Source organism: Diprion similis, chromosome 12 (assembly GCF_021155765.1).
Source record: "Diprion similis isolate iyDipSimi1 chromosome 12, iyDipSimi1.1, whole genome shotgun sequence".
Taxonomy (NCBI): Eukaryota; Metazoa; Arthropoda; class Insecta; order Hymenoptera; family Diprionidae; genus Diprion; species Diprion similis.
In genome coordinates this window covers 14,133,708-14,158,708 of record NC_060116.1, presented here as the reverse complement: position 1 = coordinate 14,158,708, position 25,001 = coordinate 14,133,708, and the positions used below count along the sequence as shown (strand labels likewise).

Genomic DNA, 25,001 nt, shown 5'->3' with positions numbered 1-25,001 from the left:
CCTTAGAGTGTGTAGAGAAAACTTCGATCAGGTTCTAGAACGATGATAAATAGTCGGTAAATGTACAGTGTATTCATTCTTTGCGATAGCAATATGGTCGCGTTGAGTCAGCTGTTCCGTCTGCTACAATGACGGAACATTATTTTCGTTAATCTTGAGGTCTGCATATCTTTATGTCGACTCGCGTTGTATGGACGAATTTTGTAAATAAAGTGTACCGAAATAACAAAAATCTACTGCATTTTAATATTTGCTGTTTTACGTATCGCGGATAGCCAAATGTGTCAAGTAGTAGAAAAATACGTGTTCAATCTCGTGTGTCACTGACAGGTGGTGTAGAGGAATGTCAAATAGGTAGATTTTCATTGGTTAACTATTCGTAGTCGGTAGTTCGAAACTGTTGATCAATCACATAGAAGTGGGCTGTGATGAGCGACTCCGAACAGCGGCAGCTGCACGTGCCTTACCGAGAATACCAAAGCAAGAACAACAATAATTCTAACCTCGTTGAGACTGACGCTTTGGTCGATCTCTCTCTCGCCCTCGATTCGAATCAGCAGACTTCTGTTGTTCCTCCAGAACTTGTACCTGACGTTGAATTCATACCAGGACTGGGCAACGATCAAACTCCAATCATTGATTCCCCAGGCATCGATCGGGAGAGCCAGCCTCTCCTCGGTCGACTGGAGCTCGATGTCACCTTCAACCGTTTTCCAGGTTCATTATATTATATTCAGAATATAGTTTCCTTATTTATTCATTGTTCTCTATTTAAGATTGATTTCAACATAGTTCGATATACATAAAGCCATAACTTATAAGTTATGTAATTCCTGAAGAGTGTCGCAATTTTTATACGAGATTACAATTTATTGACCTAAAAGATGATTAAACTCGGATCTCTTCATAATCAATGGCAATACTTTAAAGTCATATTTTTTTTCAGACGATCCACAGTTTTCAGAACTTGTTTGGCAAGCAGAGTGTGCGATAGATCATGGAATTTTTCCAGATAGAATTTACCAGGGCTCGAGTGGTAGTTACTTTGTAAAAAATCCAGCTAATGTGAGTAAAATATACCCTCAAGTTATTATTTTCACGTTGTCCCTGAAAATCTCAATTACAAATGTAAATATCGCAAAATTAGCAATCTTATGAAGCATAATCAAAAATACTCATTGGAAACTATATAATTTAGAAACATAGCTTGCAAAACTAAAAGCATGGGTGATTTTCAAATCTCATTTGAGAAACAAAACTGATCGGTTAACTAAGTCACCAAAGTTCAATATACATGATGAATAACAAATAAGTATTGGAATCAATCAATTTACCGCATGTTTCTGCACCATCCAGCAATTAATCAATGGCAGCTGTTATGCTAAGTTGAAGTCATTAACAAAGATATCATGTTTGCTGTGACTTCTGACGTCTGATTTGATACCTGTGTTAATTGTTTGACAAACAGTTTGAGATTGAGAATGAATTATCAAAGTGCCTATAAATAGTCTGATTCATGCATAGTGTACACATATTTGCAGAAAATAATTGGAGTGTTCAAACCAAAAGATGAGGAGCCCTATGGAAGGTTGAATCCCAAGTGGACAAAATGGATGCACAAATTGTGTTGTCCTTGCTGCTTTGGTCGAAGCTGCTTAATCCCTAATCAAGGATACCTTAGTGAAGCTGGAGCCAGTCTTGTGGACAGAAAATTGGGTCTAGGTGTTGTACCTAATACCAGAGTTGTCAAGCTGGTCAGCGAAACGTTTTATTACCCTCGTATAGACCGGCAAAAGGCACGAATGAAACGTGCAATAATGGAAGCTATGCCTATAGTTGGTTCGCATTTCAATCGCATTGGCCTTCCCCCTAAAATTGGATCCTTTCAATGCTTTGTCGACAGTTATAAAGATGCAGATTACTGGCTGCGCAGGTGGGAAAACGAACCGTTGCCACCCCGTCTTGCACGTCAGTTCCAACTCCAGTTTGAACGTCTGGTAGTTTTGGATTATATCATCCGCAACACAGACCGAGGTAAAAATTAATAGAACAATGTTCTAATAATGAAATGGAAATAATGGTCAAATTAAATTCCATACATGTTCTTATGTTTTAAAATATGCTACAAATTATGGACCAATTTTAATATTCTCCTCAATTCTTTTAGGAAATGATAATTGGCTTATTCGTTATGACGCTGGTGGAAAAACTGGTGCTGAACCCGGTGAAGTTAAGATAGCTGCTATAGATAATGGACTAGCATTTCCATTTAAGCATCCTGATTCTTGGAGGGCATATCCTTACCATTGGGCATGGCTCAGTCAAGCGAAACAACCTTTTAGTGAGGCTACACGAGAGTTAGTCCTCCCTCAGTTATCTGACCAAAACTTTGTCCAAGATCTCTGCGATGATTTGCATCAATTATTCAAAGTAAGTTGCTTTTCCGTTTTTGATATAATTAATAAACTGCTAAGATTAGTTTCGATCAATTTAGTGTAATGAAAAATAATGTTTCCAATAGCAGGACAAAGGATTTGATAGATCTCACTTCGATAAGCAAATGAGTGTGATGCGTGGTCAGATTCTCAATTTGCAGCAGGCACTTAAAGATTCCAAAAGCCCTGTACAACTTGTGCAAATGCCAGCTGTCATTGTTGAAAAGTATGTATATTTAGAATTATTTTTATAAATTAAAATAGTCACCAACTAAATCTTTTTGTGTTGTTGGTTACAAAGTATTTACTCACAAACCCAGTCCTTGTGGTTTGAAAAGTTATATTTCATGGTCGTTATCTGATACCATATATTGCCTTTCTGAAATATGATATTAGGTACTTATATGGCTTCAATTAATATATTTTCAAGTATTAATGTCTAGTAAACATGATGCCCTCAACTTACCTCGGTATGTTACAGAGCTAAACATGGTAATGGTGGGCCGCGGCTGTTTTCCTTTTCCGATACTTTTACACAACGCTTCCAGAACAAGAGTCCCTTCTTCTCCTGGTGCTGAGTTATCAGGTTACTAAATTGATCTTACATGGAAGACAAGACTTGTCTAGGAAATATGGATTACAGACTCTACCCCTTCCCCATCAATTGTTTAAATAAACATTGGATTAATAATTATCTTTACAATAACATTAATATTACTGATTATGTCTATTAGTCAAGAATCCACCGCTGATCATGAGACATTTTCTTGTAAATGGGGTATAAACATTGTTCATATTATGATATTGTACACAGTAAATATATCGCGTTAAAATCATCCTTGGTTGCATTGTATGACATTGGGCAACTTACGTATAGATGTAGAAAAAAATTTGTGCATATTTCCAACTCATTTAGGCATATCTCATAATTTTTAAAAGAATAATTTAGGATTACATAATACTTAGGGTTGTCTGTTTACTTCTGAACATTTTTGAGTCGATACATATTGTGGGATTAGTGTTTTAAATTCAGTCATATACGATTAACGACATACAAAATGAAGATTATTTAATCCCCTAAAATAATTCCTTGTTATAAAGAAAGTCAAGCATTGACGTTAGGAAACCTGCTAAATGATTAGATTGAGAGTAGAATTATATTTTTATATCAAAATATGATTATTTTTGGCCTGGTGATTTATTCTCTTCAGAAATTCAGATGGTGAGCTCAAATTGCAGTGCTAAGATAGACCTCTGATGCTACATTGGTGATTGGACAATCATCAATAATTATTTGAATATACATTTTTGCATTCACCCTGCTCTGTTGGATGAAAATAAAAAATTAATAGCCAAGAACATCTGTACCAGGTTTAAGTTCATTTAATAACATGAAATTTGTACCACTCAAGTACTGCAACAAGCTTTTCACATTATCCCTGTTGTTGGCAGAGAACCAATATAAGATTAAGCTTTTTACAAGAGAATAAGTGAGGGAAACGTGTAGTTTTTATATGTATAGTTTCCGTTTTGTCATATAAACTTAAGCAACGTTACAAACCAAATAAAATTCAAACTTCAACCTTAATCGTAGTCAGAATGAACAATGATGTAAATTGGCCCTAATATGGGTTATTGAATTAGTAGGTTCAACTCTATTAAAAAAGTTCTAATAAAGTACATAACTTGTGTGGAAAAAAGTATTTAAGCATACGAATACTAGTATGATGCCTTAGTTTATGAAAAAAGATGTAAGTAATTTAATTTTAAAGAGAAATTTGGGCAATTATTTTAGTACGAATTGCTAGTATATAATAGATAAATCAGTGATTCATTGCTATGTAGAATTTTGTAGATTACATGAATAGATTAAACTGATTTTGTTTTGAATTGACAAATTTTCCATGCATTCCTCGGAAATTAGCCTCAAAACAAATTTAAACAATTCCATTTAACTTGATATTAGCATGCTTTTATTTTGGCAGAGGCTGAAACTTCACTGTTAACAGCTTCGTCAGAGCTTTAACGTCGGATGATCGAGTTTTAAATACTTTTAATTTTTTATATTACACTTTGTAATTGATTTTTATAACAACTATATCCCATTTGGTGTATAACTTTTAACAAATTTGCTTGGATTCTAAGGGAGTCCTAGAACACAATGGAGGTAGTAGAGCTGTGTCCTAATAAAAGGGCGTATCGAGCCCAAGTCAGACCAACCACTTGCCCATGCAATATGAAAGTAAGAACAAGATTATGCAAATTAAATAAGAATTTATTACGTAACTCATAGATACCTAAAGTTGTTCATGTACATACAAGGGCATACTTATGAGTTATTCGTAATATTCTGCAATTTTCTTAGAAGTGAATTATTGTAATTGGGAATCACTTAGCACTATAATTTGTGCCATCTCATGTTCTACTCAGGTGAATGTTTTGTTTAGTTTAACGATTGTAACTAATTACAAGGATTATAAAATCAACTAATTGTGGGGTTGAACTTATACCTCAAGTTCAGATAGGAATTACGAATTATCCATAAACTTACGGTTGTTCTCAATGTATACATAGGTTGCTGAATGAAATCAAAATAATCATTATTGTCGCTCTCTGTTCAGAATTAATTCGGTTGCAAAATTGATCAGAATATGTTTGTATTTCGTCAATTATCGTGAGGTCAAATCTCAGCAAACAAAAAAAGATAATTTTCAGTACTTACGTTTCATTGATGTCTCGGTGCAACTAAAATCAAAGATCAATAATCGATATTGTACTTGAACGTACATACGTATATCAATTGGAAGGACATTGCTGAACATTTTTTATATGTATAGCGTGAAGAAAATATCAGATTCTTAGAATTATTGAATTGTTATGGAACATTTGTAAAAAAGATGACTAACAGTGTCGAAGTTACTATTCTAATGTAAGAAAAATTACATGCCACAAGGGCTAGAAAGTATTCTAACTCTGTAAAAATCGTAATAGACAAGACTGTATCTAAAATTATCAGCGGATTTTATGTAATTCCTCAATTTCCGTGTTTCCATACAAACACTGAGAGATGGGGCACAAGTATATATAAATCTGATGAAATAAATTCTCCTCTTCAAACTATATGCAAGAGTTTTAAACTAACCAATGCTTACCAACCATCGCATTTTTAGTACTGATTCACTACAAGAATAATAAAAATAATGCTATTATACCATATTTACGATTTAGTGTACAAAACGTTACGTGCAACCAGCCAGGGAGAAATCTTATGCTCCAGAAAAAGTTTATTGCCCCCCTACGAAACCTATCGATGCAAACACAACATATCATTTATCATACCTAAACGTTGATAAAGCAGCAGCACGACATGCGAAAACTCAATCTTTCAAACCAGTTCACTCTCTTGACAGAGCTATGGGAAAAATATCTGATGAAACAACGAATCGACTGAGCTTTCGAGCTAACTGGGGTATTACTAGAGCAAAGGCCTTTACCCCTTCCCGCAGGTTGAAATAATATAGTAGATAACTAAAATATCTCCACGAATTTATTTTCGCTGTATGATACTAAATATTTGATCTGTAGAACCCAAAGCGGTCAAGGTCCGATGCAATGTATAACAACTGCGCGTCATGATTATGTACCAAAATATGTACCAAGAATGGATTTATTTGTGCCGTGCAATAACATTCGCACGAGTAAGGGCGTTTTGGACGACAAAACAACTGCTGCGTTGTCGTACATGAATCCAGGCCCTGTAGAACCTGTGGTTAATTACAAACCTGAAGGGCAATACTGCCCTCCAGAGAAGAGTATAGAAAAATACACAACACAAAAGCTTAGCTATCAACCGTTTCGAGTTCCAAGAAAAGAAATTTATCCTTGGAAACTGAAACAAGCATACAAGTACAAGTTTTTAGATTATTTTCATTTGATAGTGGAGACAATTTTAAGCTATTATAAAAACCAATCACTGTTGCAGCCATTGAAATTTATCAAGTAATGAAAATACTGTACATATCTATAACTCATTAAGAAATATTGTGTAAAAGACCGCCAGACGCAACAATGGAGGGTGCAACAACCTACTCGAAGAGTTATCTACAAAATGAAAATTTGGCCCGGGAACAACCGTTTAAACCTGCAAATGATAGCACTATATTCCCTGGCGGCGCTCAATTTGCAGGGAAAACAATCTATGGGGAAAGCTTTTTACCCTGCGATATCGAAAGACCAGTTCCGATTCGCCCTTGCAGTAATATTGCTAGGTCCAATCAAAAGATGTCTGGTGATACTACTAATAAGGTACCAAGAATGTGAAGTAAACTGTTTGTTGAAAAGAAAAAATCAAACACATTGAAGTACCATAAATTTCGATACTGCAATGCAAATAATTCCTTGATTTCACAGAGACTCAAAACTTAATGTTTACTGTCTACTTTTATTACCTTTCAGTTGAGCTACCAACCAGTATCGGTTGAAAAAAGAGGTCTCATAATTCCGAGTCGCAGAAATATGATGGGTGACGGGCCTATGCAATGCCTTACAACTAACAGACACGACTTTGTACCGAAACTTGTTCCACGACCTGATCTGGTTATTCCTTGTGATAATATTCGATCATCCGATCAACCGCTCGAAGGTAGGACTACTGCAACTCTTTCATACATGGATCCTGGACCTATAGAACCAGTGACGAGTTATAAGCCATCATCACAATATTGCAAGTAAGTTCAAAGATTTAACTGAGATAGTTTTCATATATGCTTTTGATTTTTTATTTAATCATGTATGTCAGATTTTGTGGGTTTAAAAATGATGAATTAGGTGCGTTTTTAGGATAAATACTTGATTTAATTCTTCAAATCAAGTTAATCAACGTTAGTATATAGCATTGATATAGTGGTATTGGTATCAGTACAGTTAACTCAACGTGTCTACCAATCCTTCGTTTCAAAATTCCCTGAGTATTCCAGGGTACTTATAATGACATTTGTAATTAGATTTTCGCATCCAAATGTATACATATGCGACTTTCTGTGCCAACTTGGCAAGACTTTGAAAGTTAACATATTTCACTTAGGTCATACTTGGCTATCTATTTGTATTCTGTGAAAAAAGAATTCTTGATTTTTTTCAATTTTTAGTCATTACGATTGATGAGTAAGATTTTTTTGAAGAATTCATTGATTACTCATTTTTCAAATGCTTATACCTTTACTTCCGTTGCACGAATTTACAAAAACAAGGTGGTGAAATGCTTCGGAATGAAATCAACTTTTTAGGTAACATATTTCAGAGGTAACATATTTATGGGTTCGTCTTCAGACTTAATTCTCAATATAAAATCTAAAAAACGAATTTTCGGGCTGTATGCCTCATTTCAGAATTACGAACCTGTTCTCAAAAATTCTTGCTTCGATAATAAGAATTTTAAACCTGATCTGGCCGTTGAACTATGAGTTCTTCATATTTATTTTTAATTTTGAAAATTTCGAATAATATGATTTGTCTTACAAATTCAAGTTTTCAAGTAATCAAGTATTTGATTTTACTTACACTTTATACAATACCCTGTAAATTGGAAACACCATTTAGGGGTCTCCCATACCAAGTCACCAGACTTTATCACGTGTCACTCAGAGTTGAGCCTTTAGGGTGTTATAATACATTTCTTCGAGAGTATGGATACCAATTATCAGATTTTTGCATACAGTTTTTCTATATTTATATAATTATCAGAAAATCGACAAAATGAAAACAATCGATATTTCAACCGAATATATTCAATTCATTCAATTAAAAATTATCGGCGGGGATATCGAAAATTCCAGGAAAAATCCGAAACTTTCCTTGGTTTCAAGGAGATTCCATGGTAAAAAAAAAAATTTCATAATAATTCAAGGGTTTACCAGGCTAGCAGACATTCTTTAAATAGTGTTCATTTCACGAGAGATGTTAGAATTGAGGATGTCAAAACGGGATGAAAATTTGATTACAAATTTTGTGCAGCGAGGTTTTGATAGAAGTATTCGTGAGGTAGGTAGTGATAAGGAGTTAATCATAACTAAAAAATATAGTTCGGTTGAGCAAGAGTTTTAAATTTCCTCCTTGTCTCCAACACTTATAAATTTTCGTAACATTAGCGAACGCAAATTATTTTCATAGGTATTAAAAAATGTTATAATCTTATTACTTGAGCTAAACGATATTTTAACTTTTAGGTATATCTAACTTTATTTCATATTCAGTGTAACATCGAATATTATAACATTGGATATTTCCTGGGCACATATAATTATGTTAATAAATTATGTATATCAATCTGTATAATTAAGTTTATACAGTTCTTCAACACATCAAGGCTGACAATGAGCAATGATTATTTTAATTAATGCTAAGGCGACTATATACCAATTTTGTTAATGCTCGTACCAATAAAGCAAAACCTAATGTGAACGTAAAAAACATATTTGAACAGTCCGAATACTCAACTCTCACAGGCCACAAAATTCTTCCAACTTGGTGCTAAAGGTCTCGTTTTACCAACAAACTCAAAATTTTATTCCAAAGCACCGATTACCATTTTCATTCAACAGGCTGTATATCTAATTGCATTTACTTGAATTTCTATAACCGAAAAAAAAAGAGTACTAACGAAACTTGTCTATAGCAGTTACTGGAAACTGCGTGCTATAATCTAAATGATAAAATATTAGCATTGTAAATTTAAAAAGATTAATACGTAATTGTCAGACCTGAGTAAACCACTCACAAACCATTATCTCTTTCTCGATAGTGAAATGCATCAACAAGGGATTGATTTTCACTTTACTCCCTTAAGTTGAAATCAGTTGTACGAGATAAAAATACCTAATACGTACGGAATTTTTAAAATTAATTTACGTCCACCCATTGTTAGACCTGCGGCGAAGATAGATGGAGAAACCATCAACAAACTATCCTATCAGCCGTGGATTCCAGGACCTAAAATGGATTTGCCTTGGGCTCGAAAGACACAATACAAACCGCCCACAACTAAGATGGGCGATGATACTGTGTATCACCAGAGCTACCCTGCTCCGGGTTACTATATCGAAGACTGTGTTTTGGACGAGTGTCCCTGCCCACCAGAATCACAAGAAGATTGTGGCCCGGATTCGTTATAATGTCCAAAATAATAATAATCCCGACAAATATAAAAAAAAAAAAAAAAAACTTAAAAATCTTAATAAACTTTTGTAAGTATCTTGAAAAAATTCTAATAAAACTGCGAAACGTTTCGTACACTCTGTTCTTTCTATTATTTTAATTATAGATTATTTTTTCAATTATACCTATATTGAAATGCTGTGTTATTATTTGATCATGCCATTTTCAGTTGTTTATTGGAGAAACTAAATTTCGTTATAGGGTGTCTCTTACTTGTATAAAAGTAGGGTATGTTTGAAAAATGTAAAATCTCGCTGTTTTTTGATTTAACTTGTGAAAACGGATAAAAAAAAGTCTATCAGCAAATAAATCTATATGGATGTTATAATGTCTAAAACTCGCAATAAAAATTAGTAACTAATGTGTGTTAAAATACATACAACTGATTCCTTTAATCAGAATGCTAACATAAGACACCCTACACCTTCGTCCGTATAAGGCAAGTTCGTTGTCTTACATATTGCATTTATTTAGAAGTTAAATTTAGACTTTTTAGCATTGTGCATCGTGGTAGCAGTGATATATATTACTTAAAGATTACTGCAAGGTAATATATAGAGGCCGCATACAAAGCAGTAATCTTGAAATTAGTCTAGTTAACATTTGACTAGGCTCAAGTAAAACGAAGGAAATCCAGATTTCCAATTGCCATGTGTATAAAATTTGTTCATTGCGTGACACATTGATAACTTATTAGCACATGTGTGCGAATGTATGCGCAAATCTTACATTATAGTTTATTGGGGTATATTGAAACTATCGATTAATATCGATCTAATACAGAAGGTAAAATTTTCAATAATAAAATAAACTCTAGATCTTGGATAAAAAGATCAATAGATAATGTTAACGTGGGCTTCTTGCAAAGTAGCCCACATATATTAAAGGACAACGTGCCATCCCCGGCCTGCGATAAAACCTAAAAGGGGCTCACAGATTCGTTGATTTATTACAGACATAACAATTATCAATTCATTATTAATACATATAATATAGGGGGTCAAAGGAACAAACAGCATAAGTCCAATATTTTTGTCAACTTTTTTTTATAAAACGAAATGCATTCGTCTTGGGCATTTTTTCTAAATATATATATATTTTTTTTAGTTTTCTTGGTTGTAATTGACTTCGAATATTCTTTCACTTGATAAACTTCAATATCGACTGTTAAAATTCAGTTTAAAAATCTCTGTACATTCAACAATCTTACTTATGTTTACAGATAATATAAAATACTACCTATAATAAGAAATAATTATTAACGTTGCTCTAAAGAAGGCCTCTTTTCAAATGACAATGTATATCACTTTAATAACAATGGTAAAAAATTATTGTACCGTTGAATTCACAAAGATTGAACAGCATTATCACTTGCAGAATTGCATTTACCCTGTATTATTCGGTATCAGGTTCAATCTTAACTTGCATCGTTGTTAATGATAATTTTTTTTTTTTTGCTTTACGTCTTTGACTTGTGAAACATGATTGAAGTAAAATCAGATAATGCAATCTCCAAAAAGTGAATCTATTATTATTTCTAAGGTATACAAATGCTGCACACCAAATTAGTAAATTTATGAGTATACTTTGTATGTCATCTTTGTATTATTAATACAACACAATCAAGTGATCTCAACAGCATATCGCTTTGTTTGGACTTACACTTCTCATCTTCAATACCCCTCTTAATAACGAGGAGCGGATCAAATCCGCCATATAGAATTTTATGAACAGAAAATTTCAAAATGGCGATTCAACAATCAATTATTGATGAAAATTGATGGGCATACCTATTGGGGCTTGGGTTTCCTATTGCATGAATTCAGGGAAGGTCAAGGCGTTGAGCGGGTCCAAGTTCAAATCAGGCTGGTTCAAAATATCTCCATACTCCGTATCCGTGTTGAACCTTCCCACCCCCGACTGGCCAAGGCCCGGAGCATAGCTAGTACATATCAAACACAACCCCAATCACTGGCATTCCATAGCCAATATTCAATGTTTGCAATTCTTCATTTAAGTTTAAAAAAAAAAAAGTCATTCGGCTTTATCATTTTATAGATTTAGATTAAAAGTTATGTGACCGATTAGCCGGATAGCCGGTACAACTCGGCAATACATAGGCAACCACCAAACCAGCCGACCAAACTACCATCGGTCACTTATTGTCAAAGAGTATATGTACAACTTTCGTCGGACTGTTGCAGTACATAGAAATGTATTTTCCGAAAATTTTGATATATCAGTGCAAGATTCTGTAGCGTAAGCATCTTACAAATTTTCTTAACATACTTGCGTTCTTCTGGAATATTCAAACTTGACTTTGGAATCTTCATTTTGAAGTTATCGACACAAAGTTCATAACATTTCACTAAACGTTTTCTTTGCAGTCCAGTACTATAATTTGTCCAATATACTCTTTGTGTTCTACACTCTCCATTCGGTTGCCAGTGACTCTCTTCAATGAGTAGCGATTGGAGTTGGGTTTAATAATACCATGTAACTATGCGGTTGATTCTTGTGGTTGTACCGGCTAGCTCCGAGCCTTCGGACTTCTATTGTCTCGTTTTCGTCTCAACCATATCTGACTTCGGTCAATAGTTTGTAAGACTCCCAGAACCTAATTTTTTCTAACATGTTTGAATTCCTAATCACATATTTCTATATATGAAATGAAATTAAATTGGAAGTTTGATAAATATTTATAGATGAAAGTGCCCAGTCTAATTTTTGTGGAATATCATCATGGTTTCTAAATAATGTTATTATCACGCATTTGCCCTTTGAAAGAGTAAACTGAAAGTCTATACGATTTATAGCCATTCAAAATGAAGAATGTGCAAATAAAGTGCTGGATACCAGTGGATAGAGTACTAGAGAATTTTTGTCATACTCATATTCTATCAAAATACCTTGTTATAAATATCACAAATTGCTACAATCAGCCTTCTTTAAACAGTGAGCAATGAATTTTTCAACGACTCAGAGATAATTGTAAAGATTAATTAAAATACGGAGATCTTATGAAAACAACCATTCTCATCGATTCAATAGAACATTTTTACTCTTTTGTCGATATCCAGTACTTTTTATTGTAATCTATGCAAACATTTGCTCTAAACTAATTGTGTAAATTAAGTAAAAAAAGAACCTAATGATAATGTCTGACATTGGATTAGAAAACTTCAAGTAGTCGTTGTAAAAAAGCATATCAAAATTTACAGTCCCAAAAATATCTTTGGGCAGTATTAATATGAAATACCTTAATTTAAAGTACAAAGAGAACTGAGAATACTGATACAGTAGTAACACAGAATACCTCACTACATAGGTATGCAAAGATCTTACTACAAAGAAATGAGAAACATTCGTACATCACATCAATTCCATAACACCTATCATGTCTACTTTGAAGTCACGAATAAAATGGTCCACGATATTTAACATGTATTCTTCCATTCAAATGACATCTTTCACAATATGTGTGGATGTATATATTACACATACCATTATATTTACGATTAAATTTGAAAGAGGACGTTTAAAAATAATCAAAACACATCAAATAGAATTTTACGATAATAAAATAGAGCCTACACTACGATAAATTCACTTAACGTTAATGGAGAAATACATAGTACACGACAATGACATATCCAATTTCCCATGTAACTTTAGAAATTTGCATACCTGTGTAAATATGCTATCTCTGTGTAATGATAATTGGTTTGTAAATTGGAGACGAGTATAATACGGAACTTGTGCAATTCGTTATATCCAATTTGGGACTGACCTTGATGCAACAGATGGAGTGTCTCTGGAAACAGAGGGATCAGGGCTGGATGCCTGGAACATGGGTGTTGCAGGATAGCTACCACCTTGACCACCGTGACTTCCTCCAATTCCAATAACGGATGAATGCGAAGGTGTCTGACCACCACCTCCAGGGCCCCCCCAACCAGGAACATGTGTTACTAATAGTGGCTTAACATAGCCATTATTTGACGTTGGCTGACTGTCTGCAAAGAATAAAATATTGCGATTAGCTCCAAGCCCAAGTGCTCAAAAAAGTCCTCTGTATTTTTCAAATCGTTACTAACCATTGAATGGCGTATAGTATTTAGAAAAGGCATGATCTTTAGACAGATCTGGATATAAGTACAAGAGATGTTGTAAGTCAGAGACACGGTCAGCCAGACACCGAATAGCAAAGTCCTTGCTGGTAAATGGTTGCAACATAAACACTTCTCTTTGATCTGTAATTAGGAATATTCGTTAAGTTTCAGAGACAGTGATACAAACGTCCAGTAAAAATTGATGGAGTAATAAACAAAAGAAGCCAATTTACCGCCAACCCAAGCAATAGTGACACCTCCGAGTTCCGAATCTGAGAACCGCATAAGGAAAGTCCCGGAAGCACAAGTGGCCAACATTTCCTCGGTTTGCTTCTTTCGTACAAAACCAAGGATGTAGCCATCTATCCAAGGGCCACGTAAATGCTCTCTTGTCAATTTCATGACTGCGTAGAACCATTCCCAGAACGTGAAGTTCCTCTCAGGCAGTGGCTCCTTGCAAAACTGTCCCCAAGTAAGGAGCAGCCCCGAATAATCTTGATTTCCTGAATTGCCACCTCTAAAAGCTTTTTCGCCTAAAAACCGCAGGTTGTCCTCTGTCAAGGGACGTCCGGTAGCTGAACGAAATTTGACGTTTAATGCCTCGGCAACTTGTCCCCATGGCACTTTGTCAGGGACCGCAAATGGTACTCTTCCTGGTTCAGCAAAGGCGTTGTCCCAGGTAACTGTTGCCCAAGCATGTGGTTCTTGATTCCCATGCACAATTACCACAACAGGAAGACTGAGCGTCCATACTTGAAAGACTAATTCCCCGCCACCAACACTAAATTGTGATTGAAATAGAAGGGAAAACTTTTCGTCCATTACAGACTCCGTTCCTTTCTTCTCTGCACGCTTTATTTTCTTCAACTGCATGTTTCGGAAGCTCACCGAAAGTTGCCGAGTTGCCTAGTTAAGGAAAGAAAACAGTAACGTTGAAGTATTCATCTTTGACACATATTTCCATATCTAATATTAATATTTGTGACAATTTGGAGTATTTACGGAGTCAATACCTGATGATATTCCATCGTGCCAGTATTATTCAGAATTTCTCCACTGGCCTCGCCACTTTTGGCCATCTTATCACTCTTTAGGAGGGCATTCGCCTGTGCTTCACTAATTATGCTGACCTTTACTTGTGGAGGTGTCATATGAACGTTTAATTTACCACCAACCAAAAGACGTACTGTACTTGTGAATCGTGTGTTTGTCTTCATCACCTAAAATTGATTGTAACGTCACTTCACTGGCGTAATTCACTAACATAAAACTCAAGATGATGTCATATTTTCATCTCTGAGATTTACCTGTGGTGGTTGTTTTTCAATAATGAAGGTACTTGTAACAAGAGAACTCAGAAGCTGGGTAATTTGCGAATTTAAAGTGGGAAGAATATCCTGCACCCCAGGATGATCCAAGGCAAGTTTTTGTTTGAGACGTTCTGCCTCTTTGATTTGTTGCCTATTGTGCCATATTAGTTCAGCAAGACTTTCGCACCATTCTTGAATAGAGTCTAAATTGCTATTGAAAGTAGCTCCATTTCCTGCTAACTGCTGATCTCGTTTCCACCTGAGAAATTACGAAAACGTATATTTGTTTTAAAAGTTTACAGATGATATATATGTCAAGCTATTTTCAACTGCAATGAGCTTTATCCTAATGTTTTACCTAATGAGTTCATCATCGAGAACTCTGGATTGAAGGTTGTTGAGCCTGGCAATAGTATCTTTCAATTTGTCAGCTAATGTCATTCGGAGCTGCAAAAGGCCAGTTACCTTATGGTTCAACAGTAGTTCCTGTTGGTCCTTCTGTCTATAAATACACGTCAGTTGTTTGTTTATATGATTTTTATAAATTTTTCACGTTCTACATGATATTACATATGCTAAGAATTATCTTAAAAAAAATATAGAAAAAATATTTAGGCGTATTGCAAGACCTGCAGATGTTACACATATTCTTATGAAATACCTTCGCAACTTTTTTTCGAGTTCAAGACTCTGCTGGTTTTGGGGTTGTGTAGAAAGATGTTGCAAGTGTGTGCTTAGTTTAGTGCAATCATGATAGCTGATAGCAAAAGCTTCTTGTTCTTGTTCCATTCTACGCAAATCTTCCCCAGTTTCTTGTGTTCTACGCCGTAACGCATCTACTTGTTGTGCAATTTCTGCAATCACATCCATCCCTACCATCAACCCCCGTCCGCCAGCCATGTTCATCAATGCACCCCCAACATTTTCAACCTGTGCAACTAATTTCGTTTCTGTTCCCAGGCAATGCGTTATTATTTTGAACAAGGCGGTAGGGTTCTGACTGTATCGTTGCTGTAAGTTTTCATGAAAATATTCAAATGTCACGTGGCTTTTCTAAGTATATTTACTCAGGAAACTTAATTATTCAGATAATTGCTTGAAATATTGTAAAAATATTGAACTGCAAAAATCACTGTAGCACATGTTTCACAATAATGATTTATACGAACAGCTGTGATATGATTATTTGCTACTAATAATAGCACAACAGAATCATAGGTGCTGAGTACATGCTAAGTTTTGTGCAGAATTAATGTACAATTCAAATATAAATTTTCCAGAAAAAATTTGAATATAGTCCATGACACATGCAGGATAATTATTGAAGGAAGTGGTTTCATTTTTCTAAGAATACTGAAAAAAACTAATACCCCTTCAGATTCACAAAGCAAAAATCAACTGTGCTGATTTCTAGCAGTATACTTACTCTGAACATCTTTGCTGCTTCCATCAGTTTCAATTTTGTTAGAAACATATCTTCAGTGGTAAACGATGCTGCTTTGGCTTCTAATTCTTGTACCAATAGTCCGACAAGGCTAGTTATGTATTGTTCGTGTTGTGGATTATCCGGCTCGATATCAGCCCTGGGAAAAACCAGTTATTAAGTTATACAGATGTAATTAATAAGAACTAAATTTTCAACACAAAATATCAGCAAAGTATGCGAATTGTCAATGTTCACTACATGAGATTTTAGATATTATCTGATGCAGGGTAATTAAGTTATGATGTCTTTGAAACAAACCACATTTTTTCTTCGATCCATGATGATAGAAAGTGCCGCACTTCGATTGGGAAGTGCTCGCCATAAACAGAACGGACCTGCTGCAATGCTTCTGGCGGTAGCTGTTGTGCTTTAGCCCACAGCGACATTTTTTAAACCTGAACTTGCCTCCTCAGCCCTGTTGTAGATAAAAACAAAGAGAAATATCAAATATTAGATTTATCGGGTCAAAAAGCCACACCACGAGAAGAATTTTATCAAAGTTCAACGGGTGCGAATTAAAACTGAAGCGATATGGAGTTAACTGGTCAACGTAAGGGGATAAGATAAAAATTATTATATAACAAGAATTGAATAAATTTCAAAGTTGCAGAAAATATATTATATATATTGTGAATGCAAAAAATTACAAATTATTTTCAGGTTAAATATAGCATATGGTACACGCAGTACACGCACAGAGTAGTGAAAACTAATTATGTAATGCGACAGATGGTGTCTAGAAAAGTTGGGTTAGGGTTATTGTACATTCAACAGGTATACTATATTCGTAGAATCAAAATCTTATTATAAACGACGGATTTTCTTGGTGAGACAAGCTGTGAGCTTTGGACGTGAGGAGGGGTTGAAGCAGGGGCGTGGTGGGAGTATAAATGATCATCGCAAATACAGCGTCTGTCTTTAAGAAAGTTTCTCACTATCACATGCCATAAATGTGCATACAAAGTCTACAAATTGTCAAAATACGCCAGAAGGCGGGTAGTATAAATATTTTGGAGATAGAAACCTTATCGTGAATAGAATGTAAGACCGAATGGGATTCACTCGCATATATTTTTTAAAAGCTCAATTAAATAATATTTACACTATTTCTAGTGGAAATTCATGGTGAGAAACAAAAGAAATGTAAACAATAATTGTCAACAATGGCAGCCATCAATCACAATGGCGTCTGGCGTTACATTGGGCGCTTTCCTTTTAAATCAATTTTCTCGCACAAATCGACGCATTGGTAATTTCATTGGTCATTTAGTGTCGTGCAGTGTCAGGAAATTGACGTAAAAGGAAAGCGCTCACTGTACTTCACTATATAAATAAAATTGGTGCCAATCGGCGTACTGATTGTCTTGACAAAATAGGTTAGTTGGGCAACAGTTGGTACGATTGGTTTACTTATCGTCAGTGCGGTGCAAAGGTAGGCGTGGTTTAGCAATTACGAGAAATAGTCATGGAAAACGATATCAAGACTCTGACTTTAATGCATAAATAATGGAGATGGAAGACCTTGACACTTGCCTCGTCTGTTGACAGGGGTCTTACAAAACTTTACCCCGGGTATGGAACTAGTGTAACAGATGAGCGAAAACTAACGTGGAAACTACAGCACTATTTCTACCACTAACTACGGACACAAGCTCATCCATCGGCTTTCTTCAGATTACGCCGGCGCTATCGAACTTGGAGCCGTTGCCGTTTCCTTCACGACGAACACACCACTGCGTGGAGCTGAATATGTCTGTGACTGAGCTCGCTACTGCGTAGTGTTACATACAGATACACCATACAGCACATGCACACCCCCACCAAGTGAGCAAATCCCCACCCCCACCAAGTGAGCTAATGCGCACAGTACCGCGTGTAGCAGAGCCAAGCAGGTGAGGCAGCGTACGTGTCAGCCACACTGAAATGACCATTGCCAGCAGTGGGGGTTCCGGGAAGAGGGACAGCATGAAAGGAAGTACTGTCTCTTCTCATTAGCTACTGCGCATGCGTGGGAAAGTCTAAGCAAAAATGTAATGTGACTGAATCACCAGAGAAAACGCGTGCAAAAGGGGCACTGGGGTCCGATGTACAAGCTCTTTGAAAGACTGTACCGGTGCAAGAGACACAGCACTTCACCTCGGAGCTATCTCTCTCTCTGGAAAACCAACCGTATACCTATCCGTACAAGTGTTCGCTCCAGTATTATATGTATGATTATATTTCAGTGATCAGCTATACCAAGCTATACTGCATATTAGCGCCGTGAGGTTGTGGCTGTTTCAAGCTTTACGTCGCCTCATCGTGGAGCATGAGCACACGACAGCGTCACAGAGCTACTTCAGGTTCAGATAACGTGTAGCGGGACAAATTTCCAAGAATCTTATACCGTAAACGCGGCTCCGCGGTAGATCACGTGACCCGAGCATGCGCAACGCATATTCTTTAGCTACACACACAACTTCACACCATAGAAACCTTATTTCCGCCATTTTTCAATAAAGGCTAGGGAAAACAGGAGAACTCTTGAAATTTCTTACAACAGGAAAAAGTCAGGGAATTTCAAAAATAAGACTGAAATTCTGAGTCTCTGAGTGTTTCAAAAAAATAAACCCGTTCTTGTACAAAGTACTGTAGATCTTAAGAATAAAAAAGATTGCATCCAAACTTTTTTTTTCATTGCACCATTTCGTGCATCCTATGCATATTAAACAATCGTCGTTTACGAATTTTGGCAAATCAGTGTCCCATTGGATCGACAGGCATAGAATTGTAACCCTCCCGCCGAGAAACTGCCATGAAAAATAAATATGAAATTTACCCTTATCACTACTCACGTGAAATGTTTGTCAAGTATCCAATTTTTCAATTTAATAAAGCCGATTATTCGATTTACTTTCTATACCCCCTGGCACTTTATCTTGGTTTAAAAAAAAAAAAACTTCCTACACCGTTCTTCATTCAAAGGAAAAGTAACATCAACGATACAATTGTCGGTCGCCTGTTCGATTATAATCGAAAATGGAAAAGTGAAAAGAAAAGCTGTACGATTTTGAAATATGAGGCACCGAGATGAGAATCCCGAGCGCTGACCACTTGGCAACTCAATCAGTTGTTTCTCAGCAGCAGTGTCTGTTACTGATTTTAGTCAATTTCTAACCATTCGATTTCGCGGAAGTCTGAACGTTTTGGCACCCGAGCTTAACGGGACCTTATTACTACCTGCCTTGACTGAAATCACGCGGATTCGAGTGTCTAACCGTAACTCAATTCATCTGCCCGATCCTTCCCTAGTAAGAAGTTATATTCACATATTTATATGTGTGCATACCTGTGTACTTCCGCCTGAACTGAACGAGGAAAATTAATTTCAATCAGTTCCTCATACGTCTGATGAATACCTTTGCGTTGGATAAATCCAAGCGTAAATCTACATATAATATACATGAATCTATATACATATATGTATATGTACCTGAACTGAATGCAAATAATTAATTTGATCTTTTTTCCTTATGGCGGATGAATACCTATTCGTCGAATAAATCTACGCGTAAATCTACCGGGTGTTGATGCAGTGAAAGATATAAAGTACGCATATATTTATTTTTTTGCTCTACTTTCCATGCATCACAGTCGTTATCCACATATTACTACGAATGTATGATTGCTAGCACTAAGGCTGTCAAAATTTTCAACAGTTTGCAATATTGTGTGACGAACATCGATATTTCATGCAGGAAATTGAGATATGTGCATTATTTTCGGTTGAAGAAACAGGCTGGAAAATCATTCCGACTAACAAGGAACACATTTCAATGTGCCAGCGTGGGGTTTTGATCATATATTTTTATTTATTAATACGAAAACCCTAAGACCGTTTGCCTGCAAATTCATATTTCTTGAAAATCTGAATTTGCAAGCAAACGTTCTAATGGTTTTCTTATTGGGACCTCCGACTACCCAAAAAAAAAATACATGATCAAAATCTCCATTGGCACATTGAGACGTGTTCCTTGTAAGCGCGATAGACTGCGCCTGTTTTACCATTCATCTGCATTCTTACAGCATTGCACCAATTCCGGTTGAAGAATATTTATAAAATATTTTTTGTATTCTTCGCTCTATAGTCCGTCAACCAATAACGTATAAACAATCTAATAAGATTCATTCATATTGAGAATGATAACTTCGACTTTTTCTATTCTAGTAAAACCCGACAATTCGCATTCGGGGAGTAGAATGGGTAGCTTATTATTTGAAAATAAGCATAATATTCTAGTTATCACGTTAACGTATTTTTTCTTCTTATCAAGAAATTATAATGAGGCCAATTGCTATATAGGTGCTGAAATTCTACATGTGCAGAAGTGGTGCCGGACAGGATTTTTCGTTGCAGTATGACTAATTTTACGGATTCATCACTTCTGGTTTTTCTCAATTGTTTCTTTTCGACTTGCCAAATAACTTTATCCAATTATATGAATAAAATTCAACCACATCTATGAGAATAGGTTAAATTTGTTTGAATCAGTTGAAAAAAAATTAAATTACTCTATGACGGTTATAAGGTTTACATGCAAATGTTAGGATAAAATTTAACAAATATAATTTACGTGCGATAATGATAAATCTGTAGAATTGAATGAAAATGTAACGACAAAGACTAATGAAAAAAATTTCAATAAGATGTGAATTTAGGTTTAGTCCATCGCTTAGCGCGAGAAGTCTGACGATTTCGCATTGGTTAAAATAACGTTATATTTTAAAACGTACAAACATACATCAGGCTAAATTTATACCTTGGTATAAAAATAGTTTACTTAATAATATAGTATGTAAAAATATGCCACGCCAAATCGACCTGCTGCTGATCCTTACCACTCGCAATTTTTTCTCCGATTAGTCTGTGTGAGTTATGCATTTACTTACAAACTAAAAGTCTGGATTCAACATGTGATAAGTTGCACATCAATTGAAAAAAAATAAGAGAAAATATTGAACATAGCTATGGGAAAGCAGCAGATTGATCTAGCATGGAATGCTCCATATGCTTGTTTTTGTATAAATATAATGTAGATATAAGTTGATAAAATATGATGTAGAAAAACTTAACGATACTTCCTAACAATAAGTTGTAAATAAATATAGGTATATGAATATATACATAGATGGCAAAAAGTACCATAGATCTCTCTATAAGAAGAAATTAGTTTAGGACGTTTCAGTGTACCGAAGTATAAGTGGTGGAACGACCAGAGCCAGTGCGCCGGTTAGATATGTGGTGGTACTACCAATGCTCCAGAATGCTGAAACGATTTAGATGTCAGTGTATTTCACATAGTCATGATGTATCTTGTATACCTTAATATATGAATTTAATGATAAATTTTCTATCAGTTACCGATAGAAGTCACTATGGGACCACAGGCTCGGGCAAGTGCTCCTAGTGAACGGAATATGCCAGTTATCGAACCCTTTTGACTATCTGGTCCCAGTCTTGTCACCAGAGTCATCATGCAGGTTACCACCATGGCTGTTGCTAGAATATTACGGATGAAATCATCAACTTCTCTTTATAGTTTTCAGGTATACGAATATTAATTGGCTTATAACTGAAGGAAAATATACTTTGTGGTGAACAATCATGCATTTGTGTTCATTAAAACTTACAAACTGCGAATAAGAATACTCCAAAGTACAGCATTGCAGTGCCTCTAGCTATGCCAATGCAAACAAAGGATGGGATAACCAACCATAAGCCCTAGAACAAAAATGTGACTTTTATATTACAAACTTATGTTCAGCATAAAAAACCTATTTTGCCCCCTTCATGCACATTCTATTATTATACGACACATCAAGCATCTAATAATTAGGAAGAATAGATGATAAGATTCTACGCACTAATTCAGCGATGGATTTCGTTTTGTGAGCAGGGATTCTGCGCACCCAACCCCCTTGTAAAATCGCCATAGTCAAACCAATCCCTAGGAACATCCAACCTTGCTGCATGCTAGTGAATCCAAGTAAATGATGTGTTAAAAATGTTAACGTAAATTCCAGCCCACTGTAGACGAACAGGTACAGAAAGTATGATCGACCCAGCCTTCGAAGACTCTGTAATTCTGAACAAGATCGATGTAAAAAATTTAATCCGTTGTAAAGCCCAGTTATTTATGAAACTGCATGAAAATTAATTAGAATATATACTTCATCAAATTTAAATACCTACAATAATGAAAAAATATTCTTACATCAGGCAGTAGGAGTTTATGTGTTTACCTTGTGAAGACAAGCCAGATATTCCGTTGAATTGGAACAAGTCAACAGGGTTGATGTAAGCTAATGCTTCTGATATTCCCATAGCAAGAGATTTCGCTCTGTATTTTGCTGGTAAACTTTCTTTCAAGTTACATACAACATAAAGCAAATCGCTGAGGGCTAAGAAGAGGGCGAACAATGCAGGTATTGCGTACCATTGTCCCTCTCTGTGTCCAGTAGATAAACGAGCAAATGTGGCACCTATCATTGGACCGATAACAAAACCTACTGAAAAAGCAATTCCCACCAGTGCCTGAAAATGATGGAGAATGGTTAATTAAGTATTTAGAATATTATCTTAATTTTTATTTCACTGAATCACTCTTGATTTATTAGAGATTGCATAAAAAGGTTGTACACTTGATATTTTACGACCAAAGCGTTATACTCAATGTGCAATAATCTTGAATTGATAAAAATTAGTGTAGTTACTTACCATGGCCTTTCCTCTGGATTTTGGCGAAGTGACATCGCTAATAATTGCCATGGACAAGCTAACATTACCCTTGCTAAGACCCCCGATAAATCTGGCAAAGACGAATATGGCGAAGTTATGGGATAATGCCCATAAAAGATAGGAAACTGCGATACCAATCAGACATAATAGCATTAATGGTCTACGTCCATAAACATCGGATAAAGCCCCAACGATTGGTGAGGATAAAAATTGTAGAAATGAATACATGGATCCCAAGAAACCTGGAAAAATAAAATGAAGTTTTAAAAACTGTTTAATGCATATTTTCTTCAATATATGCGTTGTAGCAAATTTAAAAGTCTCAGATGCACTTTAGAGACGGTAACACCTTACCTCCGAACAAGACAGAGTTGAATCTTGCCGGTACCTTGAGATACACTTGAACCCTTTGCACGTAACTCAATATATTCGAGTACAGCCCTTGGTTATTGTCATTCTGCTCATAGTGATCCAGTAGAGCAGGCAGTAACGGCAGGATCATGGTGAATGCGAGGAGATCGAGTAGCAACGAGACGAAAACAACACGTACGACTTTGGTATTCTCTTCATTCTCATTTGTACTCTTAACATTGAAATTGTTATCCGGCTTCATTTTGATGAAGGTTTTATGTTTTATGGTTAAAAATTACTTCAGCGAGCCAGTTAGTTGACGCGAGTTTTAAAAATAGAATTCTTATGGCTAGATACGATGTGATTTCTTGAGTTTTGTTTACAATGTAAACTGGGAAGACGATTTTCGACCGCACCTTAAGTTTGACGAATTTCCAACTACGTTTGATTGCCGTGAATTGTACGAAGAATGATCGAAATGATAAAATAAAGTAAAACCGATTAAAAACTAATTCAACGATCTACACTCTGATTGCGGTACTTGAGGATAAAAATGATAGCCTTATCTCAATGACCAAGTAGGGTTGTACAAAAAATGTGCGGCATGCCGATCGTCACGTTTCCGGCTTTGTGGTCCGCAACTAACTAACCATTTCACAGTGAAAAATGATACTAAGTGAAATACTTTCTATCGAGGGCACCTCCACGTCACATGAGGTTGCCCGACGAAAACCTGTTGTTAATGTCAAGAGAGAAAGTCCTAACCTATTCTTCTTCATGATTGCAAATTTGACAACTGTCAGATGGCAGTCGGGCGTATTTTTTAACAAACCACGAAGCACGAACTAAAGGGCTTTATCAGAACGCGAGCTCGCTTTTGATTAAGGAAAATATCGCGTCAAGAAGAAAGATGGCTCTGATTGGCTGAGCCAACGACGCGAAAGTCCGGTGCCTTTTAAAACCGGTAATCCGTAACACGTAAGCACGTAATTCGACGTTGAAGGGCTTCTATTTAATTCTGTGATTTCCAAGATAAAAAAGAGTCAGGATTTATCAAATTCAACTACATACCCAGATAAAACTCACGTATAGATGTCAAAGCCTAAATGACCGTCTAAAATACGTATAATATCCGTAAAATGCATTAATTACGGATAATATACGGATACATAGACGGTCATTTAGACTTTATCGATACGTATTTTCTATTTGTGGATATTGATTTTCCTTATCGCTTGACCCGGGTTATTTTTGAAAGTTGTTACTCATGCCGTATACGTTGACTACTCTTCATACTACGTACAATAATATTCATTA

The 25,001-nt window shown here is 35.7% G+C and overlaps 4 protein-coding genes across 11 annotated transcripts; 2 read left to right on the top strand and 2 right to left on the bottom strand.

Moving 5' to 3' along the window:
- The first annotated feature begins 89 nt into the window (after window positions 1-89).
- Window positions 90-5,555, top strand: LOC124413081 (phosphatidylinositol 4-kinase type 2-alpha). Of its 2 annotated transcripts, none has more exons than XM_046893428.1 (6): window positions 90-717; window positions 947-1,065; window positions 1,542-2,034; window positions 2,168-2,430; window positions 2,525-2,661; window positions 2,917-5,555. In XM_046893428.1, the coding sequence occupies exons 1-6, from the start codon at window positions 429-431 to the stop codon at window positions 3,011-3,013; spliced, it is 1,398 nt and encodes a 465-aa protein (XP_046749384.1). In that variant the 5' UTR covers window positions 90-428; the 3' UTR covers window positions 3,014-5,555. The 2 variants fall into 2 exon arrangements, with proteins under 2 accessions (XP_046749384.1, XP_046749383.1); XM_046893427.1 differs by having other exon boundaries at window positions 2,522-2,661.
- Window positions 4,597-9,617, top strand: LOC124413670 (stabilizer of axonemal microtubules 2-like). Its single transcript, XM_046894391.1, has 6 exons — window positions 4,597-4,677; window positions 5,664-5,941; window positions 6,021-6,430; window positions 6,472-6,740; window positions 6,891-7,162; window positions 9,358-9,617. Exons 1-6 carry the CDS (start codon window positions 4,597-4,599, stop codon window positions 9,602-9,604), a joined length of 1,557 nt encoding a protein of 518 aa, XP_046750347.1. The 3' UTR covers window positions 9,605-9,617.
- On the bottom strand, window positions 6,990-18,270 carry LOC124413078 (signal transducer and activator of transcription 5B). 7 transcript variants are annotated; one of them, XM_046893422.1, is made up of 12 exons: window positions 18,089-18,269; window positions 16,814-16,970; window positions 16,496-16,652; window positions 15,731-16,080; window positions 15,428-15,580; window positions 15,067-15,328; window positions 14,773-14,979; window positions 13,993-14,665; window positions 13,745-13,900; window positions 13,438-13,663; window positions 11,442-11,589; window positions 6,990-7,116 (listed from the first exon to the last, which is right to left on the bottom strand). In XM_046893422.1, exons 2-11 carry the CDS (start codon window positions 16,939-16,941, stop codon window positions 11,457-11,459), a joined length of 2,445 nt encoding a protein of 814 aa, XP_046749378.1. In that variant the 5' UTR covers window positions 16,942-16,970; window positions 18,089-18,269; the 3' UTR covers window positions 6,990-7,116; window positions 11,442-11,456. The 7 variants fall into 7 exon arrangements, with proteins under 7 accessions (XP_046749378.1, XP_046749377.1, XP_046749375.1 ...); XM_046893421.1 differs by having other exon boundaries at window positions 6,995-7,116; window positions 11,438-11,589; XM_046893419.1 differs by lacking the exon at window positions 6,990-7,116 and having other exon boundaries at window positions 11,084-11,589.
- Window positions 18,271-21,642: 3,372 nt separating this feature from the next.
- On the bottom strand, window positions 21,643-24,656 carry LOC124413082 (major facilitator superfamily domain-containing protein 10). The gene is made up of 7 exons (XM_046893430.1): window positions 23,688-24,656; window positions 23,313-23,575; window positions 22,838-23,129; window positions 22,460-22,680; window positions 22,226-22,316; window positions 21,957-22,094; window positions 21,643-21,861 (listed from the first exon to the last, which is right to left on the bottom strand). The coding sequence occupies exons 1-7, from the start codon at window positions 23,944-23,946 to the stop codon at window positions 21,767-21,769; spliced, it is 1,359 nt and encodes a 452-aa protein (XP_046749386.1). The 5' UTR covers window positions 23,947-24,656; the 3' UTR covers window positions 21,643-21,766.
- Between the last annotated feature and the right edge of the window lie 345 nt (window positions 24,657-25,001).

What these genes read in the sequence shown, in the direction of transcription:
- LOC124413670 (XM_046894391.1), top strand. Translation starts at nt 4,597, where the DNA reads ATGGAGGTAGTAGAGCTGTGTCCTAATAAAAGGGCGTATCGAGCCCAA. An exon ending in CTTGCCCATGCAATATGAAA is followed by an intron (nt 4,678 to 5,663) that starts GTAAGAACAAGA and finishes TTTACGATTTAG; the next exon opens with TGTACAAAACGTTACGTGCA. An exon ending in GTTGCAGCCATTGAAATTTA is followed by an intron (nt 6,431 to 6,471) that starts TCAAGTAATGAA and finishes TAACTCATTAAG; the next exon opens with AAATATTGTGTAAAAGACCG.
- LOC124413078 (XM_046893422.1), bottom strand. Translation starts at nt 16,941, where the DNA reads ATGTCGCTGTGGGCTAAAGCACAACAGCTACCGCCAGAAGCATTGCAG. An exon ending in TGGATCGAAGAAAAAATGTG is followed by an intron (nt 16,653 to 16,813) that starts GTTTGTTTCAAA and finishes GGTTTTTCCCAG; the next exon opens with GGCTGATATCGAGCCGGATA. An exon ending in ACTCCATCTGTTGCATCAAG is followed by an intron (nt 11,590 to 13,437) that starts GTCAGTCCCAAA and finishes GATATGTACTAG; the next exon opens with CTATGCTCCGGGCCTTGGCC.
- LOC124413082 (XM_046893430.1), bottom strand. Translation starts at nt 23,946, where the DNA reads ATGAAGCCGGATAACAATTTCAATGTTAAGAGTACAAATGAGAATGAA. An exon ending in AATCCAGAGGAAAGGCCATG is followed by an intron (nt 23,130 to 23,312) that starts GTAAGTAACTAC and finishes CATCATTTTCAG; the next exon opens with GCACTGGTGGGAATTGCTTT. An exon ending in ATCTGGCTTGTCTTCACAAG is followed by an intron (nt 22,681 to 22,837) that starts GTAAACACATAA and finishes GATCTTGTTCAG; the next exon opens with AATTACAGAGTCTTCGAAGG.
- LOC124413081 (XM_046893427.1), top strand. Translation starts at nt 429, where the DNA reads ATGAGCGACTCCGAACAGCGGCAGCTGCACGTGCCTTACCGAGAATAC. An exon ending in CACCTTCAACCGTTTTCCAG is followed by an intron (nt 718 to 946) that starts GTTCATTATATT and finishes ATTTTTTTTCAG; the next exon opens with ACGATCCACAGTTTTCAGAA. An exon ending in TTGTAAAAAATCCAGCTAAT is followed by an intron (nt 1,066 to 1,541) that starts GTGAGTAAAATA and finishes ACATATTTGCAG; the next exon opens with AAAATAATTGGAGTGTTCAA.